This window comes from Sapajus apella, unplaced genomic scaffold, assembly GCF_009761245.1.
Source record: "Sapajus apella isolate SASKATOON/1434 unplaced genomic scaffold, GSC_monkey_1.0 scaffold5, whole genome shotgun sequence".
Taxonomy (NCBI): Eukaryota; Metazoa; Chordata; class Mammalia; order Primates; family Cebidae; genus Sapajus; species Sapajus apella.
In genome coordinates, this window is record NW_022436945.1 from 14183063 (window position 1) to 14208321 (window position 25259).

The 25259-nt window shown below is 39.3% G+C and overlaps 1 protein-coding gene across 1 annotated transcript in view; it reads right to left on the reverse strand.

Annotated features, from left to right (window-relative positions):
* Nucleotides 1–25026, reverse strand: part of DHX15 (DEAH-box helicase 15) — a 56103-nt gene extending 31077 nt beyond the window's left edge. Inside the window, exons 1-3 of the mRNA XM_032273469.1 lie at nucleotides 24757–25026; nucleotides 16844–17279; nucleotides 11561–11754 (exon numbers count right to left, since the gene is read on the reverse strand). Coding sequence (XP_032129360.1) covers nucleotides 11561–11754; nucleotides 16844–17279; nucleotides 24757–24827 — 701 coding nt within the window. The 5' untranslated portion in view covers nucleotides 24828–25026. The remainder of the gene's footprint in view (nucleotides 1–11560; nucleotides 11755–16843; nucleotides 17280–24756) is intronic.
* Nucleotides 25027–25259: the final 233 nt, after the last annotated feature.

The window sequence follows — 25259 nt, forward strand, 5'->3', positions numbered from 1 at the left end:
CCTCCTTGACACAGAATTCAGGAAGAACCTGGCACAGAGTCACATTTTACTACCTTTCTTGGTAGTAATGAAATATTTATCCAGGCTAAGGAATGAGTCTCAATAGTAAATTTTAAGTTTGAAGTTTCAATAATGAATTAATAAACAAAAATGCCACAGGATATACAAATTCTACATTTTACTGGGTGCCTTACTATCCACAGTGTTTTCCAACTGTGTCAGAGCAGAGATTCCCTTAAAAAGTTATTAGCATCACCTGGGAACTATTAAGAACTACAAAACTGGAGCCTCATCCCAGATCTACTTCAGCAGAAATTTTGAAGGTGAGGCATAGCAATTTGTGCTCTAGCAAATTTTCAAGTGATTCTGATGGTTGCTAAGGTTTGAGAAACACTGGTCTAAGTTGTTAAGTTAAACATGAGGCAGACTGCCTAAAGGAAATGCCTAAAGTAGCAAAAACATCCTTGGATTACGTAACAGTTCAGCTTTACAAGTGTGACTGCTTAATACACCAAAAACTCAATGTATTGAACAGTATCAACCTAGCTTAAGTATTTTTTTTTTTTTGCAAGAGGTACATGTAGATGCCATAGTAAAACTGCAAGCCAACTGCCAGCTATCATCTTGGCAAGATGACAACACCTAACACATCACTAATTCTGATTTGAAGAAAGCATGGTAAAATATTACATCCTCCAACTATATTACTCATTTATATTTTTGTACTTATATATATTTTATGAAACACTCTGGAAAATCACAAACTAAGGAAAAAAACCTCAGAAGGGCATCATTTTTCCAAAATGAAAACCAGAAATCCCTACCTCAAATCTTATGATCCCTCCCCACTAAAATTCCAGCTTGATTAAATATTTAAAACAAAAACAAAACAGTAAAATACATGGATTAAGTTATTTGAAACAATACTGGACATCATAAAAGTGGTTAATTCAATACATGTACAAAATTTAAGTCTCTGTTGCATGAAGTGTCATAAAGCAAAGAAATATGACAAACTGGGCAATAATTGCAACTTATACCCAAAGTACTAATTCTGTTATAAGCTCCTACAAATCAGTAAGAAAAAGGCCAACCCACTATAGAAAGATGGGCAAAGCATATGAAGAGACATCTAATTCTATCAATTTTATAATATCGCACATTTGGTCAAATTTAAATTCTCAGAAATTGAGATGCATTTTTGTTTTGTTTTGTTTTTTGGAGACGGAGTTTTACTCTTGTTGCCCAGGCTGGTGTGCAATGGTGCAATCTCAGCTCACCACAGCATCCACCTCCTGGGTTCAAGTGATTCTCCTGCCTCAGCCTCCCACGTAGCTGGGATTAGAGGCATGTAACAACCATGCCAGGTTAATTTTGTGGTTTTAGTAGAGATGCAGTTTCTCCATGTTAGTCAGGCTGGACTTGAACTCCCGACCTCAAGTGATCCACCCACCTAGGCCTCCCAAAGTGGTGGGATTACAGGTGTGAGCCACGGCGCCTGGCCCTGAGATGCACTTTAAAATAGCACCTTAAAAACATCTGTCAACTAGGTAGAAATCCTTCTGAAAAGATGAAAAAAGCACCAGTCTCAGATTCCAAAAAGAAATACAAATGGCTAATAAATGTAAAAATGTTCCATTTCACAGAAAATAAATGAAAATTAAAACCATAAAGAGATCTCATTTTTTACTTACAAGATTGACAAAGATAAAAAATTTTATAATGCTGAGTTGGCAAGAGTAAAGAAACAGATGCTCATTTGCTCATTCCTTACTGGTGAAAAGTATATAAAAATCTCTATGGAGGGCAATCTGGCAAGAGTTGATAAAATTCAAACATCCTCTATGACCTAAACAATTTCACTTGAAGGGAATTTATTTCACAGATGTGCTTGTGTGAAAAAATGTTTGTACAAGTTTGTAAGAGGATACTAAGGATAGCAAATGTTTCTAACAGCAAAAACTGCAAATTTGAGTTTCCATCAATAGAATGTGTCAAGTAAACCAGGGTACAATCATAATTACTATGCAGCCATTAAAAATAAAGCAACTCGGCGGGATGCGGTGGTTCACGCCTATAATCCCAGCACTTTGGGAGGCCAAGGTTGGCAGATCACCTGAGGTCGGGAGTTCTGAGACCAGCCTGACCAACAGGGAGAAACTCTGTCTCTACTGAAAATACAAAATTAGCCAGGGGCGGTGGCTCATGCTTGTAATCCCAGCACTTTGGGAGGTGGAGGCAGGCGGATCACAAGGCCAGGAGCTTGAGACCAGCTTGATCAACATGGCGAAATCCCATCTCTACTAAAAATACAAAAAAAAAAAAAAAAGTAGCCAGGCATGGTGGCATGCGCCTGTAATCCCAGCTATTCGGGAGGCTGAGACAGGAGAATCACTTGAACCTGGCAGGTGGAGGTTGTAGTGAGCCAAGATGGTGTCACTGCACTCCAGCCTGGGCAACAGAGTGAGACCCAGTCTCAAAAAAAAAAAAAAAAGAAAAAAAAGCACCTTAAAACCACAGAATGGCTATTAAGAAGTCAAAAAGTAACAAGGTTGTGGAGAAATGGGAACATTTATCCACCGCTGGTGGGAATGTATTAGTTCAGCCATTGTGGAAAGTAGTTTGGCAACTTCTCAAAGATTTAAAATAGAATTACCCGTTGACCCAGCAATCCTATTATTAGCTATATAGAATATAAACCCTTCTACCATAATGACACGTGCATGTGCATATTCATTGCAGCACTATTAACAATAGCAAATACATGGAATCAACTTAAATGTCCATCAAAAGTAGAATTCATTTTTAAAAGTAGCACATATACACAATGGAATACTATCCAGCCATAAAAAAGAATGAGGTCATGTTCTTGTAGCAACATAGATGAAGCTGAAGGCCATTACCCTTAGCAAACTAACAACAAGAACAGAAAACCAAATACCTCATGTTCTCACTTCTGAATGGGAACTGAACTTTGGATAAATATGGATACAAAGAAAGAACAAACACTGGGGGCTACTAGAAGGTGGAGAGTAGGAAGGGAAAGAGGATAGAAAAATTACCTATCGGGTAACTATGCCTATTACTCGAGTGACAAAGTAATCTGTATACCAGCCTGTAATCCCAGCACTTTGGGAGGACAAGGCGGGCGAGTCACTTGAGGTCGGAGTTCAAGACTGATCTGGTCAACATGGTGAAATCCCAACTCTACCGAAAGAATGAAAAAATCAGCCAGGTGTGGTGGAATGCATCTGTAGCCCCAGCTACTCGGGAGGCTGAGGCACAAGAATCGTTTAAACCCGGGGGGGCGCAGCTTGGGTGCCGTGAGCTGAGATGGTGTCACTGCACTCCAGCCTAAAACAGAGTGAGACAGTATCTCACAAAAAATAAAAATAAAAAATCTGTACACCAAGCTCCCACAACATAAAACTTACCTATATAGCAAACCTGCATATGCACCCTTGAACCTAAAAGTTTAAAAAGCATAAATAAAGCAACTTGAAAAAGGCATTTATTATAAGTGAATGGCACTGTTTAATCTGAGTAATTAGAACTACTGTTTTCCATATTACCTAGGAAAGCTTTACAATACACTTGGAGAATTACATGGAGCGATGAGGAATGATGATGAAAAAAATAAAACACACAGAGGTGGCTGGGCACAGTGGATCAAGCTTGTAATCCTAGCACTTTAAGAGACAGAGGCGGGCAGATCATGAGTCCAGGAGTTTGAAACCAGCCTGGCCAATACAGTGAAACCTCATCTCTACTAAAAAATACAAAAATTAGCCAGGCATAGTGGTACATGCCTTAAATTTCCAGCTACTCGGGAAGATGAGGCAGGAGAATCGCTTACACCCAGGAGGCAGAGGTTGCAGTGAGCGGAGATCTCACCATTGCACTGCAGCCTGGGCGACAGACCGAGACTGTCTCAAAAAAGCAACCAGAAGTTAGAATATATACTTGTTGCAAGACAAAACAGAGTTTAAGTCCCATTTTCTTATTATTATGTCATTTTGGACAATTTTCTTCTATAATGCTCCCTTTGTAAAAATGTAAACAGGGTAAAAATTGTTTTAAAATAAACAAAATAATGTACATATATAAAAGTCCTCAGTACACTAATTGCCTGGCACTTGGTAAACGTTCAATAAACAAAGTTCTATACACACTCTTTTCTCCATGTAACTCATAAATCCTTGGGATAAAAATATACTCTATGAAACATAATGTAATATACACATATTCCTATCTCCATTAGTTGGGTCAAGGGAATTACATTTGACATAAAATGATAAACACCAAGCATAGAAAAGAGAGTCATATTATATCTGAACACTGAGTCGTATATTTCAGAAGTTTAGAACAAGATGAATCACACACACACACACACACACACACACACTATCAAATCTGTGAGATAACTCTGAAAGACTTAAAAGGGTCTAGAAATCAAGCATTCCATAAGACTGAATTATCTTACATTCCAGAAAAACAACACTTACATATTTTCTAAATGTTTGAGTTTAAATTTCAGCTTTAGAATTAAATGGAATTCCAAACAAAGCACACATGCTCAACAAAATGGTGTTAATGTTACTAATAAATGAATCTTTAGGTTTTACATTTAAATGTCTAGGTATAATTTTTCTACTTACAATTCATCTTTTAGATTAACTCACTATAATCTAATCAAACCAAATGAGTGCCTCTATTAAAAAAAGCTTACCAGCATTAACATGCTTAAATAGGTTTATGTGTAATTTACATACATATAAAGAAATATCTAATATATATATGTTAGATATTGTCTTTTTGAAATAGGGATATATACACATATCCCTATTTTAAAAGACAAGGCCTTGCTATGTTGCCCAGGCTGGAATGCAGTGGCTACTCACAGGCACAATCCCAATACTGATCAGCTTTGACCTGCTCAGCTTCCAACCTGGGCCAGTTCACGGCTCTTGGGACAAGCTGGTGGTCCCCTACTCTCAAGGAGTTAGAGATGCCAGACTAGCACACTACATCCCAGAACTCTTGGACTACTTTACAACCTTAATGTCTATGCATATATCCACAGCCAAAAGATTAAACTACTTCTTTGGGTATAAACAGGTCACTCAAATGGTAAAGTTGTTGATTCCATCTGTTAAATGCATTAAATGATCACCAATGTATATGTTCCCATCTTAATGATTTAAAACATAATTTTTTACTATTTTCCATGTTCAACATGTAGGACATCCCAGGAACTACAAGATTAAGGTAGTTCAGACTTTCAAAAGTACCTAAATCCTTCTGATATCATATCTGTGAAGCTAGACTTTGGACAGTTGTTTTAAAAAGTACGAGGCACACATCTGTATAGAACAAGCAATAAGAGGTAGTGTTCAATCTGTTATCAAGGTTTGAGAAACTGCGTGATCAAATAGCACTAACACACTTAGTAAATAATGGTGGTTATTTAAGAATAAAATAATTTTTTTTCAATGTATGTGTACCATTTTTTAAAAAAAACATAAATACTTAGGTTATTAGGATCCAACTACGTAGTAAATGCAATCTGAAATATTTCTTCAGGCCTGGGGTACCATGAAGAAATTATTGAAACATTAAGTGTGCTGTCAATTAAGACCGTATGGGAAATTCAACCTTAATGGAAACCAGCTCATCTTCCTAGAGTATCAGGAAACGATTAACACTATTTGCTACCGGCTAGTCCATCTGCCTATCTAAGTCTCTCCATTCTCTCAACTCAGATTAAATACCTCCTCCTCTGTGAAATCTCTATACATTCAAATTATCTTCTTATTGGCCTGACAGCTTACCCCACCCCCAACCACGTCAGTGAAGAGCCAGTGATACTAGCAGAGTCCTTACACAATGTTTCTTTTATAGGTGAAGGAATAAACAAAGACAGCCTCTAGTTCAATCTGTTATGTTCTTAGCAACCATATTACACAATATGAGCAACACTAACTTACCGTAATCACAATAGCTACATATATCAAAATACTGTTTACAATGACAACAAACTACTAGATGTAAATGTTCACAAGGAAAGGCAACATATTTTGAATAACTTAGAATCTACACTGTTTCAACGTTCAATACATCAAACACTGCAAAAAAGAAACATCAAACCCTGGACTCCGAGAGCTGAAATGTTTAAAACCATAATCAAAACATACAGCTTGTTACCATAAATGGCTAAAATATATTTGATATGTGTTTCAGAGTTAGATACACAATCAAGAAGATATGCCTAAGAAGTTAACAATGGAAAACAGACAACCAAATAAATATATACTGCCCATTCCTCAAATTTTCCCAAGTTTTAAAGGCAATATTCTTTTATCCTCAACAGAATTCCCAGAAAGCTAGAATGAATGTGTGGGTGCTACTTAGTATTTTCTAAGATACTGGCACTGTATAAACAGAGAGCCTTCTATATATAATCCTCACAAATACTTAAGTACAAACAAACGTCAAATGTTACAAAACATGTAGAGCTTTAGCAAACCTAGTTAGTTTTCTAGGAATTAGCAAAAGCCAACAGAATTCTACTTCTAGGGTGACCACAGTAACTTTTTAGTCCTCTGGCAGGAACTGCCTATGTGTTAACCACATACATCCTTTATTCCCACCTCTTTTTAAGAATCCTACCCTTACCTAACTTAGGTACCACACGTGAATTAGAACCAAGATTGCCACATAACAGATGTTCAATAAATTAGTTTATAATTGTATAATTAACGATCCTTAAAGTAGCACATCTGTTTCACCTTTACCTCCATCCCTAAAAGAATACATGTACTGATTCATTCTAGTGACGAGTAAAGTCAAGGTTTAAGTTTACATCCCCAATTGTAATTCAATTATTGTGCTAAAAGGAACTTTATTAAATTGGTTTTATAAGTCCCTCTCTAACTGGGCTATCTGGTTAATAAGATCCAATAATTTCTCCAACTGGAAATCTACCATCATCACCAACAGGAGGAAGAATCAGCAATGCTGACTTAAGTATTCTTAAACAGAGTGCCACAAACAGAGTGCCATAAAAGACAAAGGATTATATGCAGACTACTGTATCTAATGTCAGAACAACCTTATGAAGTAGTTAATACCAGCTCTAGCAGCTCTATCTTCCGAAAAAAAAATAAGGACATTAGAGCTACTAGCTACTTAACACATAGTTAACGTCACAGCTAACAAGTGGGCAGAGCTAGGACAACTCAGACACTGACCATAGAGGCTATGCTCTAGGGTCTATTTTCTTTTGGTTCTCTTCACAATCCATCTATTTTTAATTTTATTTTTTTATTTTGAAAGCCTTGCTTTGTCACCCAGGCTGAAGTGCAGTGACACAATCCTAGCTCACTTCAGCCTTGAACTCTTGGATCCAAGTGATCCACTCATTTCATCCAAGTAGCTGGGACTACAGGTATGCAACACCACAGCCAGCTAATTTATATATATACATATTTTTTTGTAGAGCCAGGTCTCACTATGTTACCCGTCCTGGAAATCAAGTGACCCTCCTGTCTCAGCCTCTAAAGTGCTGGGACTACAGGCATGGGCCACTGCTCCTGACCTCAGGCTATTTTTAAATGAAGTTGTCTGGTTGGAAACCCACTCTGGAATCTGCATAACTAGTCTTTATACAGTTAGTGCTTCAGTCAGCTGTTTCCAGAGGCACCAAAGAATCTGCTACGGCAATGCTCTGTAATTCCCTGTATTAGAATCCCCGTTCTGGATAACCATTATTTTCAATTCAATCCTTGACTTGAATTCCAACTTCTTGGTCAGGTGCAATGGCTCGCATCTGAATCCCAGCACTCTGGAAGGCTGAGGTGGGCAGATCACTTGAGATCAGGAGTTTGAGACTAGCCTGGCCAATATGGTGAAACCCCATCTCTACTAAAAATACAAAGTAGCTGGGCATGGTGGCACACGCCTGTAATCCCAGCTATTCCAGAGGCTGAGGTACAGGAATCACTTGAACCCGGGAGACGGACATTGCAGTGAGACAAGATGGCACCACTGTAGTCCAGCCTGGGTGACAGACTCGACTCTGACTCAAAAAAAAAAAAAAAAAAATCCAACTTCTTCCCACCTAAACTTAATTCTCAAATCATTCTTTCATATAAACCCCCATATTCTGCTTCAGAAGGTTACTCATAATTTCAAACCTTTTATTTACATTTTTATTTGCTTTAACAAGGACAGGGACTAGATTCACTTTTCATTTTTATACCTAGCACTGCCCAGCAGATAGAAGGCACTTAATTAGCTGACTGAATGACTAATCATTACATGTGTAAATTATTAGATTCTTTCAACATAAAAATCTCTGTAATTTTACAGCTTAGGAAAAAATAAAAAGGAAGTGTATCACCTAAAATAACAGTAAAATTACCTGCCAAATTAACAACTTCTATTATGTTTTTCCATACATACAAAATTATCAAATTGTTTTCCTTCCTAAAAAATTATTAGCACCTTCAAAAACCTGAAGGTGATTTCCTCAACTAAAATGTTACAACCAGACCTCTTAAAATCCACTGTAAAAGGGCTATACCAGAAACCAACAACCTCTCCTTCCTTACATCAAAATGAATCTAAGTGTTTTACACTAGTCACAAATATGGCAATAACTAGTCACAAATATCGTTCTCTGACTGGTCTGCTCTTTGGGTATCTCATTGCGTTTTTTTCTTCTTAATTTCCATTCCATGACAACAAGAAAGTAACTTGTAAAAGGAATGCTTCAGAAGAAAAGGATGGGGACAGGTGAACACATAAAAAAGGAAATATAAAAACCATGTAGCAATGGCAGCTTTGTAAACTTATTTGTCCACTGGGACTAGGTAGCCATTTAAGGCTAGATTGACAGAATGTGCACTAACTTATACTAGATCCAATCTTCTGAAAAGAGCACAGTATCAGATCTAGAGCCTAAAATTTATGAATAGGTATCCCAAACACTGAAGAAACTATCTTATAGACCCTTATCTACATAAGGACAATTTAAAGATATGTTATTTAACTAAATGCTCCCAAACTATGATTAAATCTGTGCTCCTCAAGCAGAATCTGCCTAAGTTAGCCTCTTTGCCATCCTATAGTGAAAATTAAAGCTCCCCCTGGCTACACAATGGATATATAAGCATTTCGTATCTATATATGAAAAGAGCTATATTTAATGAAGCATTCTCATTAGTGAAGTCTTCTTCCTATTAAATGGGAACGAGTTAGATTTGAAATTTTTAAATTTTAAACTAACTTATGGTAATACACTCCCATACTTATATTACTTAAAGGCAACACCAGGTTATCTTCTAAAAGAAACCCCAATAAGCTTACCCTGTCTTAAGTAAGCTTTTAAAAGTAGCTTTAACCTCTAGAAACTGCCCAGTAAGAAAACATCACAATGCCAAAAGTACTTTGAACTATAAAAATCTGTGACTTGTCAAATCTTTAAGAAGTACACATATTTCAAAAGCCTGTCCTCCATCCACTTCCTACTACACATACACACAGCACCAGTATTGCATTAACTTTCTTGCATCCCAATTTCCAAATTCTGTTCTCAACTCAACTGTGGCTTACCAAGAAAAATTCAATGCAATGTGAATCAAGTCAGAATGATATTCCTCCTAAAGATGAGTAAAATCTCCCCCTTATTATCCTCAAGTCCTTGACATTATCTGCATTTTAAAGTAGTATAAAATAATGAGCTATGATTTTGATTATGTAATTATTGTCAATTATACTGTAATTACCAGTGATCAATAACATGGTATCATCAAACAACTAGAAGAATTTATTCAGTGAAGATTAAGGTTTAAGCCAAAAATATGCCTTATAAAGTCATAAGGATAAGCTTATTTAAGTATTTTAAAGTTGAACTGCTATTAAATATCACACTGAATAAAAAGTTCCAATAAAATGAGATATAAATCAAAGAACTAGAAAAAACTAACACAAATGTAGAAGAGTGACTGGATATTTTGATCAAATAAATGTTTTTAAGTTATGATAGCTCTATTTTAAGAAACTATCTCAGAGATACACACTGAAATATATATAATTATTTGGTATCTAGGACTGCTTCAAAATAACATGGGACAGGGAAAAGCTTGGGATATGAGTAAGACTGAAACAGTTAAAGGTGGGGTGATAAATACATGCAGTTCATTATTCTGTTCAATTTCTGGATACATTTGAAAATTCCTACAAAATAGTTCTTTTAAAGAAGTATTAGACTCAGGCCGGGTGCGGTGGCTCAACGCCTATAATCCCGGCACTTTGGGAAGCCGAGGTGAGTAGATGACAAGGTCAGGAGTTTGAGACCAGACTGGCCGGTATGGTGAAACCCCATCTCTCCTAAAAATACAAAAATTAGCCAGGTGTGGTGGTGGGCACCTGTAGTCCCAGCTACTCAGAAGGCTGAGGCAGGAGAATCGCTTGAACCCGGGAGGCAGAGGTTGCAGCGAGCTGAGATCATGCCACTGTACTCCAGCCTGAATGACAGAGGGAGACTCCATCTCAAAAAAAAAGAGACTCTTTTCTCATTTATCCCATTAACACTATATATCTCTCTGACAACAAACACTCCTATCACTGCCTGCACAATGTTCCAAAGTGGTTTTTAAAAACCTCAGGGAGATCACATAGAGATGATTTCTTTTTTTTTTTTAAAGAAATGCTGTCTTGCTGTCGCTTAGGTTGAAGTGCAGTACCTATTCACAGGCATGATCAGAGTGCACCGTAGCCTTCAACTCTTGGCCTCGAGCAATCCTTCTGCCTCAGCCTACTAAGTGGCTGGAATATACAGACACATGCCGCTGTGCCCCATTCAAATAAATCACATTTAAAAAGGACTTAAATGTCATATAAATACAGGATAAGCAGAAGCAACCACAGGGAAGTCCTGAGAAAGAATCATCATCAGGTAGCAAGCATGTATCACTACTTATGCAGAATGCAAGTTTAAGACAATAAAAAGTTGGTAGAGTTAAAAGATTAGAAAACTCTGTATGGCAGTAGATCATGTGCACCATTACTAAAGAGGAACGAGGACCTAGAAGTGACTCTAAGAGTGTATTACAGAACAAAAGATTCTTCTTTTTAGCTCATAACAGATGCATAATTAACATTAAAAGTCCCTTCTCCCCTAAATAAATCATTTCCCATCTACACATTCTTCTTTCTACAAATAGGTATCTTTTACTAAGTAAGATATATTACTTTCCTTTTCCATCGCAATTAAGTAATATACCATTATGTCTACTAAAACCACAGATTTTACAACATCAGTAACATTTCACCTAAAATGCAGAACCAAGTAACTAAAATCTGACCTTTGAATTTCAATTTATACCGAATAGCTATAATTAGAATAAGGTCATGTGCTAAGTCTGAGAAGGTCTACTTTGGACAATTCTATTCTAAATTTCAATGACTTGAGCCTGCACTAACAAAGTCCTCTCTATCTAATGGCAGAAAATGGCAAGCAGAGAAAGAAAAGCATCTTTAAAGCTGTAGTACTTACTTAAGAATGGTTTTTGCACTACTGCAGTCTTCAAATCGAATGGAGTAGCCAACTTCCTGGCCCAACATCACATCCATTTCATCAGCAACTCTCTGAGCCACACTCATTGCAGCCACTCTCCTGGGTTGGGTACAGGCAACTCCTCTCTTGGGTCCTGGTAATGATCGCATGTACTCCACACACCACTGTGGAATCTATCAAATAATTTCACATTTAAATTATTTCTACTCTGCCTGCATATCAAGTGTATATAACATAAAGCACTTAATCTCATTCCAATGACTTAAAAACAAATTCAATTAGGCAAATGACAAAAAGATTCGTGACTCAAAACTTGTAACAACACAAGCTCTCTAAGCCAAGGAACAGTTACCTGAGTTGGGTACATACACTCAGGAATACACTGAACAGTGTGAACTGTCCCATTATGAAGTATTTCTCTAGGCAATTTTTTAAAATCCCACTTACAACAAATTCTACATGATAACAAATGTTTCTAACAAAGTGTAACTTTTAAATTCTTATACAATTTGAGTTGCAAAATCAAGTAGAAATCACATCCCCTTATAGCTCTGACTCTGAAGCTGTGCTTTTATTTAATTCAATTCAAATTTATTTTATAAGCCAGCAGAATCTAACACTTAGCACCCAACTCTGGTAATCCTATCCTTTTCCCCTCAGGAGCAATACGCACAATGGCAGAACCTCAGGTACCATCTAAAAACTTAATTTTAAGAACTGCCAGCATAGGGCGGCCAAAGAGATGGGGGGGACCCCCAAGCACAAGCTGGTTGCCATGACGACAGTACAACATTTTTCCCTCAGTTCCATTATCAATATAAGCTAATGGATTCCCCAGTTTTACGGTGCTCTGGTCACTTAACTGAAAAAGAATCATGGGAAGAATATAAGTTCTCACCACATTAAATGAAAATCCACTGCTAGAAGAGCATAACTGATTTACATCAAAGCTTCCAAAAGCCTATCAGACTCCAAAGCTACAGGAAACATGCAGTTTTCTGCACAGTATTAGTACAGCAAAACTGATGAAGAATAATATTGGTGGCTGCACTATTATTACTTCTTTTGTTTTTGAGATGGAGTCTGGCTCTGTTGCCAGGCTGGAGTGGAGTGGTGTTATCTCGGCTCACTTCAACCTCTGCATCCCGGGTTCAAGTGATTCTCCTGCTGTAGCCTCCCAAGCAGCTGGGACTACAGGCATGTGCCAAGCCCAGCTAATTTTTTTTGTATTTTTAGTAGATATGAGGTTTCGCTATATTGCCCAGGATGGTCTTAATCTCTTGACCCCATAATCTACCTGCCTCAGTCTCCCAAAGTGCTGGGATTACAGGTCTGAGCTGCTGTGTCCACCCTATTACTACATTTCAGTTAGCCTGGTTCTGCAATTTGGGGTAACTGGTCATTGACAACTATCTGAAAGGGAGGGTGACTATGCTGATTCTCTAAAACGTCATATCTCTCTCTAAAACACTTTAAATGAACAAAAATAACTAAAGTAGTAGTATCTAGTGGGTTCTGTCAATCCAGACCCAGATTTAAGTGGTTTTCCAGTAAGGCTATATAAAGCCTTACTTACTTATATATCTTCAATTCGGCAACCCTTTTACAAAGGCAAATGTACCTTCAAAGATCTAGCAAAATGAAATTCAAAAACCACTCACTGGTGAATCAAGGTATTTAAAACTAATTCAAAATTCTCAAGGCAAGAATGTTCAGACCTTTTTTGTTTTTGTTGTCGTTGCTTTTTGAGATGAAGTCTCACTCTGTTTGCCCAGGATGGAGTGCAGTGGCATGATCTTGGCTCACTGCAACCTCCGTCTCCCGGGTTGAAGCAATTCTCCTGCCTCAGTCTCCCAAGTAGCTGGGATTACAGGCGCATGCCACTATGTCTGGCTAATTTTTTTTTTTTTTTTTTTTGAGACGGAGTTTCGCTCTTGTTACCCAGGCTGGAGTGCAATGGCGCGATCTCGGCTCACCGCAACCTCCGCCTCCTGGGTTCAGGCAATTCTCCTGCCTCAGCCTCCTGAGTAGCTGGGATTACAGGCACGCGCCACCATGCCCAGCTGAATTTTTGTATTTTTAGTAGAGACTGGGTTTCACCATGTTGGCCAAGCTGGTCTCGAACCCCTGACTTCAGGTGATCCACCTGACTTGGCCTCCCAAAGAGCCAGGAATACAGGCATGGGCCACTGCACTTGGCCAGGGTTAAGTTCTTCTAAAGCCATTCCTCGTTTTCAGCTTCTTTGCTTCCTTCACTTGAAGTCATCTTAAAACCTGATCCTCAGTGTTCTAGTTGTCTTGTTTTATACAACATCCTAAGTCTTATATGTTCTAACTTGCAGTACTACCTACAATACATCAATGCCAATCCTAACTCTAGCTTCCATCTTAGACTTAATGGTCATTTCCACCTAATTGGTATCTCAAATTCACACATTCAAAAGCAAAACCATTTCTCATCTTCCTCCAAAATACTTGTAATTCCTAATATCCTGACTCCAATTCATTCTTTATTCTCCATTCCCCTGGCCCTTCAGAGAATCAAAACTTGTGATCTTTTACATGGTCTATCATCAATATGTTCACTAAATAGGACATTTTTATTAAAAAAACTTCTCATCATTCTTCTCCTGTTCAAGAGCTCTGATGGCTTCCAATCTATACAAGATATACTAAGGCTGCTCAACTTACAGTTCCAGTCTCAACTGCCCCACCTCCACCTTCCCACACATTGTACTCTAGCTACAGTATACCTGCATTTTCTTAGCTAAACACTGTCCTTGCTCACACTGTCCCTCTGGCTGCCCTAACTTCAATTTCTTACACATGTGCAGAGTTATGTGTCTCCTTAGCAGAAATGTGAAATGTCTTTATTGCAGGTATGTCAAAAGTTAAAAGTCATGGCTGGGTGCAGTGGCTCAGGCATGTAATCTCAGCGCTTTGAGAGGCCAAAGCAGGTGATCACTTGACGTCAGGATTTAGAGACCAGCCTGGCCAACATGGTGAAAATCTGTCTCTATTAAAAACACACACAAAAAAAATAGCCAGGCATGGTGGCTAGCTTGTAGTCCCAGCTGCTCAGGAGGCTGAGGCAGGAGAATCACTTGAACCCGGAAGCAGGTTGTTGCAGTGAGCCACGATCATGCCACTCGCTGCACTCCAGCCTAGATGACAGAGCGAGACTTCATCTCAAAAAAAAAAGTCAGTCATTACTTCAGATTTTGTTTAGAGAATTTCTTTTTCTGACAAGAACAAATGACCAAAAAATAAAAAGAAAAAAAAAAAAAAATCTGACTTTAATGGTTTGAGTCAAAGTTTAATACAAGCATGCCAGAAAGCATTTAGATGAAACTCACTTTTTAAACTGCTTGGTTTCCCTTCAAATCCCCCAGACATGCTGCAACCTAAGTACTCAAGTATCTTCATTACCACCCCCCAAAAGTCAAATATTAATCCAAATAATCACAAACCTCATCTTGAGTTGATCTGACCCTCTTCTACATTAACTGTTAATATTCATCTCTGAAATAGGGCTAACCATATCACATCACAGAATAGCAGTATGAAATACAACTTTAGATATAAAGACAAGGAGATTTTGGTTGAGCCCACCAAAATCCATTAATTCATGTAACCCAGGGCAAAACCTAAGTTTCTCATAAATCTAAACCTCATTTTGCTCATCTTTAAAGTAGCGACATAACTCTTCACTGCAGGGTTACAGAAAAAATTAAATAAGCTAATACACGTAGAGTATACAGTATCTGGCTTTACCCAAGTGTCAATTAAATAGTAAGTTCAGACTTACAGTCTTTCATGTGTTTTGTAAATTTTCAAAATTTTCGTAAGGTGATTTGTGAATACCCTAACATCAATACTAAGTTTTCCTTCATTAAAAAAGAAAAATTGGGAAGGCTAAGGCAGGAAAACTGCTTGAGCTCAGGAGTTCAAAACCTCAACTCTACAAAAATGTTATTTAAAAATGTGCCAAGTGCTGGTGGCATGTGCCTGTGATCCCATCTACGTGGGAGGCCGAGGCAGGAGGATTGCTTCAGCCCAGGAGGTTAAGGCTGTATTCACAGAACTGCACTCCCAGCATAGGTGAAAAAGAGAGATTCCGTCTCAACAATGACAACAAAGATTTAGAAAAAAAAAAAAAAAAAAAAGAAGAAAAAGAAAGATAGTACTAAGGTTCAGTGTGTAATAAAAGCTTCCTATTTTGGTTGCTACAGTAGCCTTCAAAATGTCTCTATGCACATGTAACTATAGAAAAAGACAAACTTGTATTCAATATGTGCAATCTCTGCATGGTAAGACAGGTAGTTATTAAATCCACTTCAACGCTTTCCTGAATTTTTCAAATTTTCTACAACGACCAGGGACCACTACTTTTGAAACCAAAAGAAATTTTTAATTGATGGTTCAAGCTTAGGTGTATAAAGACAGTTACTTCTCACCCACAGTAAGAAAATGCAAATTTAAAAATACACTAGAATGCTATTTTTCACCTATTGGATTTATAAAAATTCAAGTTCAATTCCCACGTGTTCTCATATTTGCTCACAGAAATATTGATATACTTCCTCTGGAAGGCTATCCAACTTTTTGTATCACAATTACAAATAATCTTCTAACCTAACAATTTCTGCTTCCTACAGAAATACTTGACCATGCAAAATAACCATGGGAAACAGCCTAAATGTCTATCAACAGGGGTCTAAGTTAATAATGGACCATCCATGTTTTTAAAAATCCTAGATTACTACAAATAAGACACTAGTAACAGTGTTTAGTCCTATGGGAGGGGCATGACTAGATGGACAAAAGTCACGGGTATAGACTTCACATTGTTTTAGAACTTCGTTTTTTGGAAAAATAGATATTCGCATGGTTCAAAATACTGTATTAAATATAAACAACAAAAATCCACCCCAGTGGCTTTTTCCACTCAAGCACGAGAAAACTGTGTGCCCCTAAATCTGTACTGTCCTAGAGTCAAAATGGGTGGAAGAGCATCACTCTGCCATACTTAAGGTAACAAAATTGGAGAAGCCAACACTATTTTCCCCTAGACTCAGGGGAAAGAGGTACTCCCTACAGGATTTCTACTCTGAAATTCAGAGTGCCAATTAAACGTCAAAGCAGTTATTCTTCAGTATGTTCTATAGGACAGACAAGGGAAATGACCACCAAAATCAAATATGTAACATTTGGTGAACTTAAACATAAAGGAAATATGTACCATGGTATACAATAACTCACCTGTGTTGTTTTACCAGACCCAGTCTCACCAACAAGTACAAAGGACTGATGTCTAACCAGAATGTCTGTAAACCTATCCTTGTATTCCCAAACAGGGAGCTGAAGCCGTTTCTTTAGAATATCATAGTATCGAGGAGTATGGGGTAAGTTGGTGAACGGATTAATGCACTGTGGAAGTGATGTGTGACCTGCATGTCCGGCGTGCGTTGAATGAGCAGAATGCGTCGAATGTGTTGAATGTGCTGAGTGGGCTGAGTGAGCTGAATGGGAAGCTTTTAAAGGTGGTAATCCAGCACTGATAAGCATAGCGTTAGTCGAGGCTCGCAACTCCTTCTCCTTTTCTTTCTCCCTCTCCCGCTCTCTATCTCCTCTATCACGTTCTCGGTCTCGATCTTTAGACCGATCTTCACGATCCCGGTCTCGATCTCGATCCTTCCTAAAAATAAAAATTTGGAATTCAGATTTTGAATTTTATGCAGAATGTTCATGGTAACATTATAATCACAAACAGTATAAAATGTCCAACACTCAAACTAACACAAAAATCCAATGGATTACGTTAACTATCAGAAATAAAAAATACCCTACAATCAAGGATTTCTTATTCTCGCACCACATTTTTCCCTTCCTTGATGCCTCACCTTCCTTAACTTTTAACGTAAGGTGAGGTAACATAAGACCCCTCCTACTTAAGACAACAGCAATCAGACACTGAGGGTAGGGTGAAGAATAGATAGGTCCCAATCCAGCAATAGAAGATGGCATCACAATCTTTCTCAAACTCTCTTTCAATTACGAAGAGGTATCTTTTGCACTAAAAGTGTATTCAAAATGTAGCACAAACACTGTTACTGGACATAAAGCCAACTCCACCTCACATTATCACAGCAGATGGTGGGTTTTGCTCAATACTTTTATAATCCACTTCCAAATTACTTTAATATTCCTTTCTTTGCCATAGGACAGTGTTTTGTTGTAATGCAAAGTGAAAAGAGCATAGTACAATGTTGTACTTATCAGTATCTCAACTAATACAAACAGGAATTACAGGACTGTAGCAGAATTTGTTTTCTTAGTTATATTTTCCAGCATTTTCCCAATTTTGCTCAGTAAATGTATATTGTTTTAAAAGAAAAACTGAAATTAAAACATGTTTATTCCTTCTTCATCGTCTACCCTTGCATTTTAACCTTAACAGCAACAGTAAAACATTGAAAGCACTCTATAACTCTCCATACCTTAGACAACCATAAAATGAAACATAGCCAAATTAAAAGTAAGCTTCACTGAATACTACTAAGTTGTTTAATATGTTAAAATTATGCAGGTAGCCACTCATTTAAACTTGGGTCAATTTTAAGTAATCAATTCTGGTGTCTACTTCCAGTTATTAGAGATCGTCCTTAATAACAGTAATTTTAAAATTATCTATGCTAAGAACTTCACAAGCTGAATGGCTGCAGGCTGCTCATATGTGTTGCGGCTGAAAGTAGCCTCTAGGGGACTGGTGGTGGGAATAAAATAAAATAATCTATGCTATCCCAGCACTTCAGGAGGCCGAGGCAGGCAGACCATGAGGTCAACAGATCAAGACCATCTCGGCCAACATGGTGAAACCCCATTTCTACTAAAAATATAAAAACATTAGCCAGGCATGGTAGCTTGTGCCTGTAGGCCCAGATACTTGGGAGGCCGAGGCAGGAGAATCACTTGAACCCAGGAGATGGAGGTTGCAGTGAGCTGAGACTGCGCCACTGCACTCCAGCCTGACTCCGTCTCAAAAAAATAAATAAATACCTATGCTTGTTCATTTTACTAACCCAGTTTACTTCAGACCCAGTCCTTCAGCAGAGAAACTTGTCTCAAGATGTTTAGACTTGAAATAATGAGGCAACAGAGAGCTATTAACACAGGCCCCTAACCATGTTTCTTACCCGCCACACACAAAAGTACAAATTCCCTGTGCTCCAAGTATATTTATGTGCCATGTACAAATTTACTCAAAGAGGGGAAAAGCCATACATAAACATGAAAAGTGATTTTCCTCTCTCCCATCCCAACGTTCAGCGTCTACAAAAATCAAAGCGCATACAAGCCAGAACTCAATGAAGTCTCTCATCCCACCTGGCATAAACAGAAAATCAAAAGGAAAGAAAAGTCAAAGGATAACTTAATAAACATAAAATGAAGTCTCACAATTCAAAACTTGAGACTCTGGGCCTATCTTTTGAAATATGCCATCAACCATCTCTGTTTCTCCTGCTTCCACTCTAAGGTGTGTGTTAATTAAGTAAGTGTTTACATTGCCCAAAATGCAAACGAAAAACAGTTCATAATAAGAGTACACAGAAATGTACCCAGCAAAGTGAGATACATGATACTCACAAATGGTTCGAATAACAGCCATCTTAAAGATCATGGAACATACAGCTAGAAAAGAACCCTTAAAGAACACCTGGTCTAAACAAAAAGGATTCATGTTTCTAGTATTCACTCAATCAAGGGGAAGGGGGAGATGACACAAAATAATTGAAACAACTTTTTTTCTTTTGAGACAGAATCTTGTTCTGTCACCCAGGTTGGAGTGCAGTGGCTCACTGGATCATGGCTCACTGCAATCTCAAACTCCGGGGTAGGGGTTGAAGTGGTCCTCTCACCTCAGCCTTCCAAGTAGCTGGAACTAAATACAGGTACGTACCACCATGCCTGGCTAATTTTTTACTTTTGCAGAGGTGGGGTCTCACCATGTTGCCCAGGATGGTTTTGAACTCCTGGGATCAAGCAACCTCTTTACAGAGGTGAGCTACCATGCCCAGCCTAGTTTAATGATTTCTATACTTCTAGTACAGTACCAGGCAATTAAGACATGGACCTAACCTTCCAAGAGTTACAAAATTTGGGGGAAGAGGGGTGATAGACAAAGTAAATCATGTATTACATATTGCCTTGCTTTGTTAAACTAACAAAGATTTTTTCAGGGGCCCACTTCATCAAAAGCTTCATTGCTAAATAAAACATAGGATGTATAGAATACATTCTAAAGATAAAAAGATTAGTTGCTGATCAAGAAATAGGGAAAGCTGTGGTGTTAATAAGAATAAAAGAAATGTTGGAATCACGGTTTCAAGTCACAGGCAAGGTACAACCTCCATTTACTAATCTGCAAAATGAAAAGCATTTTCAAATACCTTCAGTCTCAGATTAAAATAAAACAACAGGGAGGATGCAGGAGGCAAATTCAGCCACCTAGCAATGTTGCTTACAGCTCAAACTATCTACCTTGAATGAGAGAGGGAGGATACGAATGAAAGGTCTGTAAAGAGGAGAAATAAATTTTTCTACTCCATAAATATTTACTGACTATTGTGCATATGAATGTTTTCTTTTTTCAACAGATACTTTTTATTACAAAGGATTTTTTTTCTTAAAAGTTTACTGGTTGAGGTATAAGGGTTTTTAAAAACTGTTATCAAGTCAGCACTTTACAGACACAGCCACAACACTAGCAGGGACGGAAATGATATGACACAGTTGTTGAACATACTGTTCTACACTGTGTCTCGGTTCAATCCTGGCTTAAGACTTAAGCCAACTATATGACCACAGTTATTTCTTTCCTCACCTATAAGATGTGGCTGTCAGTAAGTTTTGTGGAGTATCAAAAGGATAAATGAGTTAATATATGTGATGTGCTTAAAGTGTTGTCTGGCACACTGCAAATGCCCAATATCAGTTATTACTAAGATCTTTTTAAAGTTCTAAAACCATGTTAAAATTCTACATGGAGAGCAAGACCTGGTGGCTTACATATGTAATCCCAGTGCTGTGGGAGGCCAAAGTAGGAGGGTTACTGGAGGCCAGCAGTTTGAGACCAGCCCATGCAATATAGTGAGACTCCATTTTTACAAAAAAACTTAAAAATTAGTCAGGTATGGTGGCACATCTGTAGTCTCAGCTACCTGGGAGGCTGAGGCAGGCGATCACTTGAGCCCAGGAGTTTGAAACTGCAGTGAGCCATGATCATACCAGTGCGCTCCAGCCTGGGCAACAGAGGAAGACCCTGCTTATAAAAAATTAAATAAAAACAAAAAATAACAAGCACTGAAGTACTGCTAATGAAGATGTAGCTGGTCATCAAAATCAGAGTATACTAAATCATCTTTTTGTGGCCGGGCGCGGTGGCTCAAGCCTGTAATCCCAGCACTTTGGGAGGCCGAGGCGGGTGGATCACGAGGTCAAGAGATCAAAACCATCCTGGTCAACATGGTGAAACCCCGTCTCTACTAAAAATACAAAAAATTAGCTGGGCATGGTGGTGTGTGCCTGTAGTCCCAGCTGCTCAGGAGGCTGAGGCAGGAGAATTGCCTGAGCCCAGGAGGCGGAGGTTGCAGTGAGCCGAGATCACACCATTGCACTCCAGCCTGGGTAACAAGAGCGAAACTCCGTCTCAAAAAAAAAAAAAAAAATCATCTTTTTGTTTTCTTTCTTTCTTTCTTTTTTTTTAAAGACGGAGTCTCCGGCTGTTACCCAGGCTGGAGTGTAGTGGCGCTATCTCGACTCACTGCAATCTCCGCCTCCGTTCAAGCAATTCTCCTGCCTCAGCCTCCCGAGTAGCTGGGACAACAGGCGCCTGTCACCACATCCAGTTAATTTTTTGTATTTTTAGTAGAGACAAAAATAGGTTTCACCATGTTGGCCAGGCTGGTCTTGAACTCCTGATCCACTTGCCTCAGTCCCCCAAAGTGCTGGGATTACTGGCATGAGCCACCATACCTGGCAATAAGCATTGCTCTTTATCTGTCAATTTTATTTCCAGGAACTTCTCATAAGGATGTGTGCAAATATGTATGTGTAAGAATGTTCATCATACTGCCCATTTATAAAATAGCAACAGCTAGAGAACTACCTAACCATCAATGAATAGGATATTGGTTAAATAACTGATGAGATACTTTTACAACTGGAGTACTACAGTAGCAAATTTAAAAGCATAATGTATACCTACAGTTAATGACATTTCTGAATGGAAAAAAAAAAAATCAAACTACAAAATGACACGCATTGACTCCACTGATATTAAATATTATAGTTCATATTTGTGAGTCAATATGCAGAGATCTTAAAAAATGTTCACCAAAAATATATTATCCAAAGATGGAGATGAAGATTTTAATGAAAGCCTTTTTTTTAAACCTTTGTGTATAAACATTTCTTATGTTCCGTGGCAAGTTACTTTAACCTCAACTACCATATAGGATTGTAATGAAAATATGTGTGCTCTACAACTGTTATCACAGTATTAACGTATTAGCTTTACTTTGCCATAATTAACAGGAAAAACTCTTATCAGGTGCTAATATCGTGAAAAACGTCCCTAACATGAAAAACTTGTTTCCATACTTCAACAGTAAGCTGTCTTTTGCTAATAATTTTATACTGAAGATTCTGTGGGTTAACCAAAAAAAAAAAAAAAAAGGAAAAGAAATGAGGCCAGAATACGCAACAGAAACCTATAACAACTTCACCCAATTTCAAAGTTGTTTGGGAGTATTAATACAACTGATATCTCCCACTGAATTACCTTCCCTTTTCAGTATTGGAAAAATGGGACAATCCTGTCTGGCAGTGGAGTTTGTAAGACCTATAAGCTTATGCTCTCAGGTAAAACCACCTGCTATCAGGGTTAAAAAAAAAAAAATCTGCAGGATTTCATTGCAGTCAACAAGTGACTTAAAATTATGGAGTATGGAAAAAAAATCCTGATGCTGATAAACATTGTAAGTCCACGGTTACATAAAACCAGTTCTATGAGAAATGGCACTCAAATGACATAATTACTATAAAAACTTTCCTCTAGAATTTCTCATAACTTGGGCATTATTCCAAAGATGAACTCTCCTTTATCCACAGGCGAATTCCAAATAATATGCAAGGAAATCATAAAGTTACCATCAGACCCCCAAAGTCCACATTTTTATCTGTTCTTGCAAGAAAACGGAAACAATCACATATACATATCGTGGGACCACTAATCCCAAGGAAAGCATTTTAAATGGTGCACATATGCAGAAATACAAATGAAATCATTCATTCCGTCCCAGAATATTTTGTTCCAATCTGACCTCCTGTGAGAGACATCAGTTCCAGATGACAGCAATTTATTTTTGCTTCAGAGAAATCAAGAACTAAGTGTTCCCCACTTTACCAACCTATTATAAATGTCATTAAAATAGGCTGTAATGACTCTTAACTACAGTACTGAACTGTATGCTGCCGAATGAAAATGATAAAGGCAGGGTTCTAGATCCTGCTGTAAACTTGCACAAGGCACCATAACTCTGTTCTCCATTTCTCATTCCTTGAGTAGAGATGATTATAGTCTTTTTTAAGTTGCTTCCAGCTCTAAGAATCTGTGACATACAGCTCAGAGGCACTAACGTTTTGCGGGGGTAATGGTGGGGGAGGGGGAATACCTAAGGAGAGTTTCGCTTACTATGTCATTGTCTTTTTACAATGTCTAATATCGTAAACTACAGAACTCACAAAATTAAAATGTGACATGCTTCTGCTTTCTACTGAATAATTCAACATATGGGAAGTCCTCAAAAAGTACATCCTTTTCTGGCTTATACTCTGCAATGACACTAAACAGATCCCTGGAAATCAATTTCAATGAAGAACTTCAGGTGAAAAATACACACAACCTATACAAATGACTTGACACAGTAATTCTGTATCACAAGCACACAACAAAATGATAAAATTATGCAAGGTATTTGGGTATTCGGCCTTTTGTGGGTTTTGCCTCAATTATCCAAACAGGTCTTTGTACTTCAGCAACGAAAGCATACACAGAACAAAAAATGACTTTCATGAAATTGCTTAACTGCTAAATTCCTCTTTAAGGAAAGGAATCTGAAACACCATAAGCTTGTGTATTTCAACTCTCAACTTCCACATGGGCGGTGTTTCGCCAAAAATACAAAAAACACGTTTTGAACATGATCCCTTATTTCAAAAGCTACTTTTGAAGACAAGTGGGACAGGCGTAGAAAATAAACGATGAAAAAAAGGGAATGCCTTCTAATCCTTCCCCATGGGATATTCAGTAACCACTGTTTTAACTAAAGCAGGAAATAAAGGAGATGGCGGGAGCGTTGGCAGTGGGCGGAAGTTTGCCTAGTACCTACTTTGAAGTGTATGAATGGACCGAGGCACGCTCTCTCCCGCCAAACTATAAACTCAGTCGCCCCAAAACACCAGCCTTCCAGCCCATCAGGTATATTACTTCACGTTTTCCTTTCTCCTGGCAGGCCCTCTACTCCCACTTCCCCGAGAATTCCCCCATTTGCTGGTTTTTCTCAACTCCCGCCACCCCCATCCCAGCCTACATTAGGATCCACACGCTGCTCTCACTTTCCGCCCTCCGCCTTTCCCGTCTGGAGCTCCCGGCTGCGCCCCCACCCAGACCCTCCCCGCGGCCACTCATCCTGGGAAGTACCTGGTGCCCTTGGAATCAAATACTCCCGCGGCACCCTCCCCCACTCTCTCCCCCAGCACCAGGCCTTCCTCGGAACCGAGGCCACGAGGTCCGCGGTTCACTCCCGCCCGACGCCCTCGAAAGTGACTCCCGCTCGATTCGGCCTGGGGGAGGAGGCGCCCTCGTGGCCACCGCAGGCCTCTCCACCCTCTGGACTGGGCCGGGCAGCCGCCCCGCTGCACACAACCCCCCCGCGCCCTTGCCGGGCCGAACGGGCGCGGCGATTCTCCGACCCAGCGTTGCTGAACCCAGCCCAAAGGGAAACAAAGGCTCGAGCTCCAGGACCCACTCGGTCAGGCCAGCCCCGGCCCGCTCCCTGCCGGGACCCCAACAAAGCCCCCGCTCCCTGCCTCGCGCCCCCGGCCTGGCTTACCCATCGGTCCCCGCACGCTTCTTGCCAGAGGGGTAATCCTCCCCTAGGTCCAACCGGTGCCGCTTAGACATCCTCGCACTCTTCGAATGGGCGGCTATTAAAGAAGAAAGCTGGCTGCTGTATGGGCACAGTCGAGGACAGCCACTTAACTCTGGAGGACCCCCACCCCTCCCGCTACCACAGCCCACACGGTGCGGCCGGAACCAGGAGCTAAAATGGCGGCGGCGACGAGGGCTGGGCCTGCGCGCGCGCGCTTCCGCAGCGTGCGTGCGTGCGTGCGTGTGAGTACGCGTGTGAGCGTGGTGCGCGCGCACGCCGCCCAAAGGCGGGAACTCCTGTCCCGCCCGCCGCCTCATTGGTCCGACCCGTCTCGGGTCTCCTCCCTTTTCCCGGAGCTTTTCCCTCCCAGGAGCGGCTGTTAGGCTGAGCCTGAAGTCCTTCACTTTCCGTTTCAGTCTATCTTTGCCCCTGAGTCAAGAAATTAAGAAAGTCTAGTCCTAGTT